Source organism: Vulpes lagopus, chromosome 18, assembly GCF_018345385.1.
Source record: "Vulpes lagopus strain Blue_001 chromosome 18, ASM1834538v1, whole genome shotgun sequence".
Classification (NCBI taxonomy): Eukaryota; Metazoa; Chordata; class Mammalia; order Carnivora; family Canidae; genus Vulpes; species Vulpes lagopus.
In genome coordinates this window covers 45,568,548-45,582,672 of record NC_054841.1, presented here as the reverse complement: position 1 = coordinate 45,582,672, position 14,125 = coordinate 45,568,548, and the positions used below count along the sequence as shown (strand labels likewise).

The following is a 14,125-nucleotide window of genomic DNA, read 5'->3' as shown; positions in this document are numbered from 1 at the left end:
AAATAGAGCAATGAGTAAGGAGCTCACATAGACAACTGATGCCAAAGCCAAGGGACAGCCACCATATATCCTCAACTTCCAGAGGGCAGCCTCTGGAATATTCCTTTTCTTTGGAATACTGTAGAAAGAATGTAGCTCATACAACAAGAAAGCCTCAACAAAATTATTATGAAGGGAGAGGTGGACTCTAACTTAAATCAAATGACACACTTGCCCTAACTCTACCAAAGGCCAAATCTCCAAATAATTATGCCAAAAGACATAAATATTTAATAAAAAGGTGATGGTCAAGAACTGGGGCGTTAAACTAATACAATGTTATATGACAATTATATCTCATAAAATAGTGGGGGGAAAAAAGAACTTCAGATCAAAGTAACTTCAGTGACCTGTGTCACAGTAGTGGCCCTTAAGCCTGAAACCCTCGAACATTAACTTCATGGAGGTCCGGTAAATGGGGAGTACAGAAGAGAATGAGGTAGCCAGGACAGAACTGGCAATGCTCTAACAAAGTCATTGGCTTTGAAAAGGTTTTTTGTTTTGTGTGTGTGTGTTTTTCCCCGAAGTTAATTTAATCTAGTACTTAACTATCTCTCCTATTTCAAAGAAAGTCTATGGAAAATACTATCTACATTAATTTGGGGGAGAGTCAACTACTTGCAAGGGATGATTAGAAAGAATACTGGAGGGATCCCTGGATGGCGCAGTGGTTTGGCGCTTGCCTTTGGCCCAGGGCGCGATCCTGGAGACCCGGGATCGAATCCCACATCAGGCTCCCGGTGCATGGAACCTGCTTCTCCCTCTGCCTGTGTCTCTGCCTCTCTCTCTCTCTCTCTCTCTCTGTGACTATAATAAATAAAAATTTTAAAAAAAAAAAAAAAAGAAAGAAAGAATACTGGAGAAGTAAGAATGGGCAACTGGGTCATTTCCTGATTTCTACCCAATAAGTTTTTGTCATTTTAACTGAAATAAATTCAGAGGTCATTAGATACTTCTGCATTCAAAGATAAATTGCAAAGGAAAAGCATCCAAATAACTTCTTGGTTATTTGCAGCTTGGGATATCTACACTTCTATTAATAAAAAAAAAAAATAAAGAAGAGACTCTAACAGAGTTTTTCTCAAAGTGAAGAATAAAAATGCAATAAACTATATCACTGGGAAAACACTGAAAAGAAAAGAAAACCTCTGTATTTTGGGGTGAAATATTATCTGATGCAGAATATATAGAATAACTGCTCTACTATATACTCCTTTTTCAAAACCAGAGTTCATCACAGAAACATGGGTTTAAAAAATTAATCATCAGGCCATGAATTGTACTGCCATAAAAGAAAGCCATTCTTTTCTGCTTATAAACAACAAAACGACCACATATGCAGATGCATGCCTCAGTACCTCGGTGCAACGGTGTATTTACTTGTATAAATATTTAAAGTCAGACCTTTGAATTTCTAATAAAGTAGTACACCACTTTACAAAATAAGGTACTAGTAAATTTAGATGTACGACAAATAGAACTCTGTTCAGAATACTAATTGCTGCTGTTGATATTCTAAAACCAGAAAAAATAAAGATACTGAGATTCCATCGAAATAAGCCTAACACTTATACAGAAATCTTAATAGATCTTGATGAAACCTTACTGCTAAATTGTTAAATTATCAGATGAGTTAACCATCTCCTATTTTTGGTTAGTTTTAAGTTATTGGAGGTACAAGGAAAGCTTCCTGTCTGGCACTTCCCCCACCCCTTATTTTAATGATACACATTCAATTATTACAGGCAAGAAAAGAGTAACATCACAAATATCTGTAGTTTGCCATATAATGACTGGGTGTTCCCCATGGAGACTGACCTTGTCACCCAGATGCAGGTGCTGAAAGGCTATGTGATGGAGTGTTCACACGTGTAAATGTATGAGTGATTATGAAGAATTCAATAGACACCGTTATTTTCCACTCTTAGTTTATGTTAAACGTAAGCTTGCACATTTGGCTCTTAGGATTAATCGCCTGCTTCAGCGTGTAGCTGTTGAATATCCTTGCTCTTAGTGGAGTCCACAAACCACTAACCTACAAGGTTCTGGTTACATGATAAGGTTGAATCCCATTTGAAACTCACTGATGACAGTAACTTTACCTGTGATCGGGATCTTTGCTGCCATGCTTTCTTCCCTGCTTTCACCTCCACAGTCACTGGAAATTTCTAAAAAAAAGAACACATGATGTATCTCAAGGCTATATTTATGGAGTAGACCTTTGTTTGCCTTTTTTTAAAACTGCCGTTCCTTATATTTTCACTGCCTCCCCATATTCCTTTCTGTGGCTTAGTTTATTTTTTTTGTCTAAAACAGTATTGTTTCCTAAGGAAACTTATTCAAAATCTAAGGTATCTCTATGTCACCTTCAAGCAAAATACTGTAGTCTGACATCTATCAAATTCAAATAGGGCTTAAAACAAGTGAGCTCCAAATTCTGCAAGAGTATACTGACTTCTCAGTATGTCCTGAGCAACTCATGGCTGTCTTAGAAATGTCATTACAGCAGTTTACTAACAGGCCTTAACAGAACTAAAATAATCATAATCTCCAGAAAATAAAAATTGGCTATGAAGTTTGGGGGGCATAAACTTGTTGATTCTTAGTCATCAGTTGAAACTTTTATAAGGTTACATTACAGTTGGGATGCCTGGGTGGCTCAGCGGTTGAGCATCTGCCTTTGGCTCAGGGCATGATCCTGGGATTGAGTCCTGCATCAGGTTCCCCATGGGAAGCCTGCTTCTCCCTCTGCCTGTGTCTCTGCCTCTCTCTTTCTCTCTGTGTCTCTCATGAATAAATAAATCTTAAAAAAAAAAATTTCCATTACAATTAAAAAGAGTTTTTACAAATTATGAGTAAATTTTATGAAGTGATATCAAAAACTCCATGGTATTTTATGGAATCACTTTAATGGAATCACTTTCATCTTTGTCACATGATCAAAATGATCTACTGCCAAGAGATTCATTTTGCTAAGATTTCATTACTTATAAAAACTTATTAGAGAGGCACTAGGTGGCTCAATCAGTTAAGCGCCTGACTTTGAGTCAGGTCATGATTTCAGGGGTCCTGGAACCTGTGTCTGGCTCCCCACTCAGCAGGGAATCTGCTTCTCCCTTTCTCTCTGCCTCTTCCTACCCCCTGGCTTGTGCTCTCTCTTTCCAATAAATAAATAAAATCTTAAAAAAACCTTATCGGAAATTCAGCAGAACTGCAGATCTATGATTAGGTTTTCCATTCCTGATAGACTAAATGAAAACAAATATATTTCCTAAAAGGTGGTATAAAACAAAGAACATATCATGCATATTAAAATCAGATATTCTCTAGTCAGCTCAATTTTATAGGTATACCTCGAGAAAGAGGGTGTTGCACTGACTCTGAATGCATGTTTTCTGTGGACAGAATTTATAGCAAGAGTTACCTTGTTCCTTTGTATGAACACTGTTGAGCCATGGAGCAGGTTTTTCTTCCTTTATTCCACTATTGTCATTCAGAATAGATGGCAAGCTGCAGGATGATTCATTACTATGAATAGCTGACCTACCGTCACACTCTTCTGTAAGGGCTTTTTTCAATAAGGCTGCTGCCTACAGTGTTTAGAAGAAAGCACAAAGAAATAAAAACAAACTCTAGCTGCATTACCCTTGGTCTTGAAAACCCAGCCTTCAAATGTAATTTTAGGTTAAGCTTTACTTGGGATTTAATTTGCTTCCTGACATTTAACTGAAATTAAAATGTCTTTGAGATGAGACAACATCTGATTATTTTCCAGCATAATTTCTTTACAACAACTCACACTTGCAGTGATACCTTCTTTGAGGACTTACAGAATGCAGAAGTGTTCTTTGACTCGTGAAGTATGTTTATGAGATGTGACCACCACCATTAATCTGGGCTAGTTTATCTAAGATTTATCTTTCATTACATGAATCTGTTTTTCAGGCACTGAAGACAGTTTGAAATGAATGTGACCTTGAGATACCTCCGTCTTTCTCGAAATGACCCCTGAATTTCCCCAAAATGAGATTATAGAAAAACTTGTGGCTGAGGAGGTTACACTAAAGCAAAAAGAGAGCTAACCTTATTCTAAATCAATCCTCAATCAATGATAAATAAAGATACTCTGCACTTTGCCCCTCAGTCTGCTGGGAACTCAGGAAGCTGGCCTGCCACACTACCTATCTATTTTCCAAGGGCCCTGAACTGTCTTACTCCTATCACCTCATGTCTCATGGGCAGACAGGTGGGTACAGCTTTCATCATGGCCAACTTGAGAGGTGGAGAGCAAGTGGCAATTAACAGGACAAGTTAATACTCATGTCTTTCATTTCCAGGTCAGTACTCTCCTCCTGAGAAACACAAATATACTGGTAACAAGAGGTAATCAAGAGAGTAACCTTCCAGGGTGTATATCTTCTTTCACTTCTTACTTGGAATTGGTGACTTGCCCACGCTTTTGGCAGTGAAAACCTAGGCGGTGGTACCAATTTAGCTATCACTAGTATCTGATGACAGGAGCAAATACAGGGCGGTATCCAACCCAACCTCGAGAAAGAGGGTGTTTCTGTGGAAAATGAACATGAGACTCTACAAGTTGATATGAAGAGTGGACTCGATAAAGCCTCCCCAGTCATCTTCAGTCTAAGTGCAAAGGAGCAACACCATTACTATCTAGGGAATAACAGGAAACAGAATAAACTTTCCTTGTGATTAACATGAAAGAAAGTGAAGATACCCCAAAAGGGAGAATCACTGAGGCAGAATATGGGAGATATAGCCTTGTGAGTTTGGCCTGGAACATACTTTGAAGTCACTGCCATGGACCTTGACATCCTTGCAAGGCTCTTGCCCTCTGCCCTCCCTAGGACCAGCTGGCCTTTTGGACTCTTGCCTATCCTAGGGGCTAGAGCAGCTGATTAGAAGGTATTTAAAGAGTTCTACTCTCCTTGGCCAAGGGACTTGGCATCAAGTTAGACTTACAGCCAAGACCTGTCTGTGGTCCATTTCTAGTAACCAGGAGCTTTTCCTCCATTTGTTTAAATCAGTCCTAGATTTTATTCCAATTGTGGTAACACTCTGTTGGGATGATGTGACATCTATCCCTGCTTCCACAGACTTAGGGTTCAGGTATAAAAGTCCTGCCTCCAAAGCTCAGGCCAGGGCTGGTTCCCATCACCGGCTGCCATAGTGCCCCACACAGAGCTGCCTTCATGGACCATTGCGCTGCACCTGTTTCCAGGATCTGTCTAGGTAGAGAGGTATGAAGAGTAGGACCACGTCCTTGAACTGCCATCTCTCAGCTGTCAGTATGATCTCTGGACCATCCTGGCATGTCTCATTTCTAGATCACCACTCATCCTGATCTAGTCTCTTTCCACAGAGAGCTAAGCTCCAGTTCTGTGTGCCCAATAACCCTGGCTATGTGAAAACCATTTTAGAATATGAACAAAAAGAACTGGCCCAGATTCTGGCCAATTCTGTAATCTTCTTTTTCTAATAGAAAAAACTCCAAATATCTGAGAGCCTCAAAGATGTACTTTTTCCACATCTTGCCTTATGTAATGGTTATAAGTAATAATTTCTTGGCATGAATTCATAACAGCCTCTGTCTTAACACACATCTTAAGAATAAAATTGTTCAAGGACTGTTGAAGCTTCCTGCACTTTGTGCTGTAGAATTTGCTGACAATGGAAACTGGGGTTGCCAGTGACTCAGATTACTTCTCAATAGGCCCTCAGTGATGACACACAATTTATCTCACAGCTTTGCACATCCCTTTTCATACAAGCCCCTTCTTTGCTTTAGCTGGGTTCCAACTGGGCCTCAAAAGAACACAGAATAAAATGCTATAATAGTACTGTAAATGCCTTTCTAATAAATCCTTATTTGCTTGATTACCATATCACCACTGCCACCAGTTCTACACTGAGCCCTCTTTTTTTTTTTTTTTAACTAGAGGTAGGTAGAGTGGTGAGCATACTGCAGGTTTTTATTTATTTTGTATATTTCATAAATGGAGATAAATTATCTTTACTACTCAATATTCCTAGCTCTAGGATTTCTCTTACTTTTTTTTTTTTTAAAGATTTTATTTATTAGAGAGAAAGAGGGAGAATGAATTGGGAGGGGCAGGAGGAGAGACGGAAGCAGACACCCTACTGAGCAGGGAGCCCAATGTGGGGCTCGATCCCAGGATCCTGAGATCCTGACCCGAGCTGAAGGCAGACACTTAACTGGCTGAGACACCTAGGTGTCCCAATTTCTCTTACTGTTTTGATAGAGGCATTTATAAAATGGCTCATCATTTTTTTTTAAGATTTTATGTATTTATTCATGAGAGACACACAGAGAGAGGCACAGACATAGGCAGAGGGAGAAGCAGGCTCCCTACAGGGAGCCTGATGTAGGACTCGATCCCAGGACTCTGGCATTCTGACCTGAGCCAAAGGCAGACACTCAACCGCTGAGCCACCCAGGAATCCCTAAAGCAACTCATCTTCTAAGATAATTCTATAGATAATTTCTCAAAGGTCAGTTTTTTATATCTGCAAGGATTTTGGTAGAAGGTCAAATTACTACATTAGAATGGCTGGCTTGGTTTTACTGGACCATGGAGCCAACAGAGAGTAGCAGATGTGTCCAGTGGGTCATCCGTAAAGGAATCCACAATATAAGACTTAACAAGCAGGGAATAATAATAAGCAGAACAGAAAGAAACATCAGCCTCAGACAAGGAACAGTCAGAAAGTTTTGAGTCGAAAACAACTTCAGTACAGTTGGGAGAAACATTTGTAATACATTCTCAAGCGGTCATGTCTGCAGACCTTTTAGAAAGGCGTATTTTTAGGGAAACCCCCATCTTGAAGGAGCTTGCAGTCCAAGGCTACGACACTAACCCATACCTGCATGGACAAAAGCCCAGAGAAAAGTGAGCAAGCTGCTTTACACAGCTCACGCTGGGACTGAATGGGCTCTGCAAATTGCAACTCTCTATGTGAAAAATGCCACCACACAACAACTTTCTTACTGGCCTCCAGATGGTGCTTATGAATGGACTATGCTTGGGTTTCAACTTATCCGTTAGCTAATAAAGGCTCTCTCTTGGATTTCCTACATTTTGAGCCCAGGAGGGAGATGGAGACTGTCTCACTGCTATCAGTAGTCTGATGATTAAGTCCATACCAACAAACTAGTCTCTCACTTTTCTGCCTTCCCCAGAGCCAGGAGAAAGGGAAATTCAATGCCAATGCACACACTGTTTGCAGAATGACTGACAGTGATATCTCCACATTTCAGATCTTACGAAAGATAAATTGTCCCATTAATTATACTCAGCAGGACACCTAGAGTTATTGGTTCAACTCTACTAGAATTTTTCTCAAAGTTCAGTTTAAATATGGATCCTGCTGGGTCGAGAACCTCAAGAGTCATTTCTTAATTTATATCCAGAAACAATCAATTGTGATATTCACATGCATAGATAGATAGATGAGGGTATTACTGGAAAAGACATTATGTCCAAAACACCATTAAAAGAAATGAAAGAAAAACTGCTCAAAATACTGCAATAAATTGTGCAGTAGAAAAAAAATTCTTACAAGTCAATAAGAAAAAGATTACTAACCTAATAGAAAAATGAGCAAAGAACATGAACCTGCCAATTATTAAAGAAGAAATACAAATGGCTAACAAATAGGTAGGGGAAAATTTGACCTCAATTGTACTATAAAGGTCAAATGAACGAAAAAATCAGACGTCATTTGTATTTCTCAATCTTGGTGTCCAAAAAAAAAAAAAAAGTCAATAGTATCCAGTTTCATAAAAATCTCAAAGAAACAATATTTCATTCACTCCTCATAACTGATTACCCTTCCAGGGTGAGATGTACCAGTGATTAGCTACAGCCTGAGAGATACACACACCTTCTGACCTGACAATCCCACATCTAGAAATTCATCATAACGAAATAGCATGGACAGTTGTAAAAATTGAATGGCTCAGATGTTCTTTGCAATTTTTTTTACTAGAGGAACAATTAAAAACAAACCTCAACAACAGGAATGGTTAGAGACTAGAGTATCTTTATGGGGGTCTCTGTGCAGTCATTTGAAATGATGTAGAACATCTGATGATATGAAGTCCATTTGTGACAAGTGGGGGAAGAAAAGCTTTGTACACAAATAGTACAGTCCATGTTTGTCAATATATTAAATATTAAAAACCACACACTGCAATGTCAATAGACAACTTTCTTTTCTTTTTTTTTACTTTAATATTCCAAATTTGGAGGGGTTTTTTTCTGCTAGGTTTTTTAAAAAAAATATGCTACCCCTAAGAATCCAATTTCTGTGATGGGTGGTATAAATACACACAGAAAACGAATGTGAAAATATTTAGTAAAATTAAATTCTCTTCTATATGTATATCAGTGCTATTAATGCAGATACAAAAAAGCAAGAGAATATGGCAATAGATAGGTAACATTTTCTCCTAATATATAGATTTAACTGACCTTCCTCTTACACATCAGAAGTAATTATTCACAGCTTAAAACAGAATGCTCTCAAGTTATATCTAAGTTATAGGAGGAAAAGGGGAAAAGAGAAAGAAAAAGGGATTATCTATGTAGCAATTAAAAGAAATGAGCAAGTATTCAGATGGGCCAGCAAAGGAGCATTCAAGAGATAAGATAAAAAAACAGTCCATCATTTAGGAAGAGGTGAAGGGATTTCTGTGACCAATCACATGTCTCTGTGGCGGTACATATGTGGTGGGGGACAGGACTGACTTTCTCTGTGGGTACACGAGGAAGCTACTCTGCTTTGCCTGGAGAAGTTCTCCCGGGCAGAAAGAGACATCACTTAGGAGAAAAGGAGTATTAAGGCACTTTGTGTTTTAATGAAGCACCCAACTCATTTTTTTTCCCACATAGAGTAATTACAAATTTTTCTGATTTAAAAGCATGCAGCTCAATTATGTAATTACCTAATAGGTTATGCAGGTGCTGTGGATCTTATCTGGTCTCGAGGGGACATAATCCGAGTTTCGGCGGCTTTAATGATGTATTTACTCAAGAGACGGGATTGACTCCAGCTGACAGCAAAGGGACCCACAGGTAAACATCATTTACATGTGGCTGTTTAATTAGCCATTTACCCAAGAGATCAAAGTAAATATTTCTGAGCTTCATTAGATTCTTCACCAAGTAATTTCTAGTAGAGCTTTCTTAAATTTTGAAAATCTCTTAGTTTTATGATTTTTACCTATGGAGAAATATTTAACCCATACTATACTATTTACTGTGTATATTGTTTCAATGAATGATGAGAAATGACTCAGAGAAACTTGATTTTTGCTAACTGTGACTAGATGACTGTGTAAACCAAAGCAGTCCTAGAACCCACACAAGCATTTTATTATAGAGTTCACAACGCTCAAGTCATTTTGGCAACACAGTTCTTTAGGGTTGCACATTTCTTCAGTCCCAAACTAACAGAAACTGCCTGCTTACTTCTATTTTTAAGGACAGGCTTCATCATTACTTTTTTGGTAACTTTCACTATTGTCATGAAGATGAGGTCATGACGATTTAAAAAGGAACCAAAGATCTACTAAGGGAGGCAGAATATCATTTGATTTCTAAGTTCTTCATCAGGCATCCCCCTTTTCATTAATACTGGAGTTATTATTTGAAAAATTATGAGTGAATTGGTTGTCTGAACTTGGAATATGTTTTCTACTATAAACAACTTAAATAATGAGACAATTGGATAGCAAAGGGCAGTAGACCAATATTTCTTTCACCCTTGATGTGGCAAAGATGTGAGGTATTTGTAGTGAATGGAATGAATGGGAAACAATGTTGCTATGAAAGAGTACTAAATAAAACCTGAGAACAAAAATCCTTCTTAAGAACTACAATTATCAACAGATATGGAATGGACCTAAGAAACACAGGTTCTGTTTTTCCTAAACAATATTGTTCTTTCTTTACTGAATCACACAAATATGCAGTAAAATGCAAATGTGTGGGAAGGATACATCCCAGGTTATCTGTGAGAAGGGAAAGGGGATCTGTGAAAGGCACATGCGGCTGTATCTATATTTGTAATAGTTGGTTTCAGAAGAAGGAAAGGGGGGAGGAAGCAGGTAAGAGGAGGAAGAGGAGGTATAGGGTGATGTGGGGGGGACTGATGGGGTAGGGGGAAGGAAGCAGAAGATGAAGTTTTAAACAAATCCAGTGTAATGGTAACAACACACATGAACTTGGGTAGGCATGTTAAATTCATTACATCATTCTATGTGTGTATGTTTGAAATGCTTAAAAAAAAACCCTCTTCCTCCTCTCTTTTAATTAAAGAGGCAAAGAAAGGGGGCATGGGAAGGACTGAAGGTGCTTTGAAAGGCTCAGGAAAGGGAGCAATAGCAGAGACTCTGGACTGCACAGTGAGAGAGGTGTCTGACTTCAGTCCTGGGTGGTAAGGCTTGCCTCCAGGAGGGGCACATGTCAAATCCTTGGACTTTGAACATGATAAAAATAAAAACTTAAAAAGGATCCAAGCCAGAAAACCCTACATTACAGATAGAGGTGAGAAAACATACTTTGAGACAAGACACACTGACATGTCATTAAACTTAGGAGTGCCATCTCTGAATATATGGCCTTCTAGAGAATGATGAAGACTATACAGGGCATGCTCTAGACCTGGCTTTTGGGACCTCCTTCATGTTCTCCTTGGGGATCAGCTCCATCTGCTTCATCTGTTTAGCATCTTCATGCCCTCGGGTGCCCCTTTGCTTGTGTGATTCCTACACAAAACTGCAAAAGGCCTGAGATCAGAAAGTGAAAACAAACAAATCATAAAACTTCACTTATTAGGTAAAATTTAAAAAAATATTTTAGGACACCTGGGTGGCTCAGTGGTTAAGTGTCTGCTTTCGGCTCAGGGAGTGATTCTGAAGTCCCAGGATCGAATCCCACATTGGGCTCCCTGCATGGAGCCTGCTTCTCCCTCTGCCTATGTCTCTGCCTCTCTCTCTCTCTCTCTGTCTCGAATGAATGAATGAATGAATGAATGAATGAATGAATAAATAAAAGATATTTTAACCATTGTCAAGAATGTGACTATGTCCTCAAATGAATCATTTGCATAAACTTGAAACTTTATTTAAAAAAAATAAATATTACTGACCCTTGTTGTCTGGTTCATGTTTTTAACTGAGAAAACTTCAGATGGTTTAGCTGCCGCTTCTCTGATAGAATTATCCTGTTCTTTCAAGGTGGCAACATGCTGACCCAATCGTGCCCTCAAGCCTGCTGCTAGTGCATGTTCAAATCTATAAAACAGAAACAGAAGACGCGTTAGAGATTTGCAGTATTGTGTTATTTACGAGATGCCTTCATTTTTAGAGGTACCACATTCAAGTTAGCAAAGGACAGTTCATCCAGAAAAGTATGGAACCTAATATATTCAGGACTGAGGTAATTTCCAGAGTCTAGATTATCTTCCTTTCTTTTTCATTTATTTTGGTTATAATTTCACCACTAAATTTTAGCATTCTCAACTTTCGCTGCCTACTGGAACCACGTAGGGAGCTCTGCAAAATCTGGGGTACCTGGTGCCACCCTTAAAAAATCTAGTAACACTGGACTGAGGTGTGCCCTGCCCATTAGGATTTTTTTTAAGGCTCATAGAGTGGTTCTAATATGTAGCCTTGGTTTCAAATCACAGCATAGATGGTCAGGTTCCTCTTACGTGTAGTTAAAAGAAACCAATCACATTTTATTTTTAACATCAGTTTATCCTTATTAGACTCTTACTACAGTCTATTTGCAATTAAAAAGCATTAAGAGAATATTAGGAAAGAATTGAAAAGTGTACCTAAATTATATGCCCAGACTATGGCATGTAGTATATCTCTTGCATATGAGAGATGGACAAGATGAACCTGGAACATCCTGGCATCACAAAGGAAGCTATCAGAGACTACTGAATCATGTCAAAAGGCCTCAGAGACTATCCTGAAGGGGATCCCACTGGCCCAAGACGAGACAATTTGAGCACCAAAAAGAATCATGACTCCAATCGACTGATATACAGCAAATATAGGAAAATCATGAATTCATGTGAAAAATTAAAAAAAGTAAGTTTTTAAAATAATAAAAACCTTTGGATTCAGCCTTAAAAAGGAAGCAAATCTTGTCACATGCTGCAACATGCATGAATCTTAAGGACATCATGCTAAGTTAAATAAGCTAGTCACAAAAAGGCAAATAATGCACGATTTGATTTACATAAAGTACCTAAAATGGTCAAGTTCATAGAAACAGAGCAGATCGGTGCTTGCCAGGGGCTTAGAGGGAAGAAGAAATGGAGAGTTAAATAATGAGTATAGAGTTTCAGTTTTGTAAAATGAGAAAGTTCTGGGGATCTGGTACAAAATAATATAAATGTACTTAATGCTACGGAACACTTAAAAATGGTTAAGATTGGTGGGGAGGATGTTCCTGTGTGGCTCAGTTAAGTGTCTGCATTCAGCTCCAGTCAGGATCCCAGGGTCCTGGGATGAAGCCCCACATAGGGTCTCCTCCCTCTGTCCCCCCGCCCCCCCCCCATTTGCGTGCTCTCTTTTTCTCGAACAAATAAAATCTTTTAAAAAAAATTGTTAAGATGGTAACTTTTGCTGTGTTTTACCACAATTAAAAATATAACTAACCAACCAACAAACTTTTGGAGGATGCTAGGGCCACAACTCATTCTGAAAATTGGTAAGTAAAGGGACAGAATCATTTATCCCACTTTTGTGGTCAAAAAAACACATTTCAGGACTACCAAGTAGTTGATGGGCAAAGTTCTTCCAACTAATGAATTAGTCAGTATTTTGTAAATCCAAATTAATGACTGCATCTAAGAAATGATCATAATTTTCTGAAAATTGCATAATGGTAAATACCATACTAAAGGCATCAGCATGCCAACGCTTGAACCCATGGATCAGTCCTAGCACCACTAACAGTGGAACAATCAGCCACCACGTGCTGCCTGCAGAAGTGTAACAGAAGTATAGTTACAAAAAAAAAAAAAAAAAAGTATAGTTACAATGTCATCTTGCCAAAATAGCTGGTCTGGAATATAATCTTGCATCTGGGTTGAACCACCAGTTTATGGGTAATATCATTTGGATCCTTTTCAAATAAATCAAATGTAAAAAGACTTTGAGACAATCAAGGACAACTGGTAAAGAATAGGTATTAGATAAGGAATCTTGTTAAACAGTTATGTATTAAATGCTTATTTATTAGAGAGGTAAGTACTTGTATTTGTAAATGAAACATATCGTCTGTTTTAAATGACTCAAGAAGAGTGTGGAGGAGAAAAAGAGATAATACAAGACTAAAAAAATGTTGACAATTGTGGATCCCAGTGATAAATACATGGGATTTCATTATATTTACTTTTGTGAATTTTTTAAAATTTCAAAATAAAAAGTTAAAAAGAAAACCTAGTATACTAATGTCTATAGCTTACTTAATTTACTTGTAAATTCACAAAAATAAGAGATTGAGATAAACAGAAGGATAGAAAGACAGATATGGGTGTGGTGTGCAGTAAAATGTCAATGGTAGATCTGGGTGGTGGATATAGGGACGCTCACTGTACAGTTCCTTTTATTTTTCTGTATGCTTGGAAAAAAGTAAGTCTATGTATAATTCAGAACCTTATTAGTGCATCTTAATTGTTATAATCTTTGCTTGACCTAACGAACAGTTGCATAAAGTAGGATGTGTCACGGCGATCCTTGAAACTCTTTAAAAACTTTCCAGAATGATTCCAAAGTTTCTGGCTGGTTGGGCAGAAAGCTCCTTCAGCAACTTGAATTTCTTAGTTTCTTCCAGACTTCACTGAAGTCATAATGCCACCCAATTCCTTTGTTCTGATTCTATATAAATGAACGAACATCCATCTGCATTTGGTTTCACAATAGATTTCCCTACTGGGAAAATGCATTCACAGGACAGGAGCAAATTCTAGTCTATTCAGCTGTTGTATTCCTTATAATGAGTAAATCAATTTTGTTTCT

General features: G+C 38.2%; 1 protein-coding gene across 2 annotated transcripts in view; it reads right to left on the bottom strand.

The window, feature by feature from the left end:
* KIZ (kizuna centrosomal protein) overlaps positions 1-14,125 on the bottom strand; it is a 135,616-nt gene that overhangs the window by 33,992 nt on the left and 87,499 nt on the right. For both annotated transcript variants that reach the window (XM_041732552.1, XM_041732551.1), the window contains 3 exons: positions 11,236-11,380; positions 3,464-3,629; positions 2,142-2,207 (listed from right to left, as the gene is read on the bottom strand). In XM_041732552.1, the coding sequence (XP_041588486.1) occupies positions 2,142-2,207; positions 3,464-3,629; positions 11,236-11,380 (377 nt within the window). The remainder of the gene's footprint in view (positions 1-2,141; positions 2,208-3,463; positions 3,630-11,235; positions 11,381-14,125) is intronic.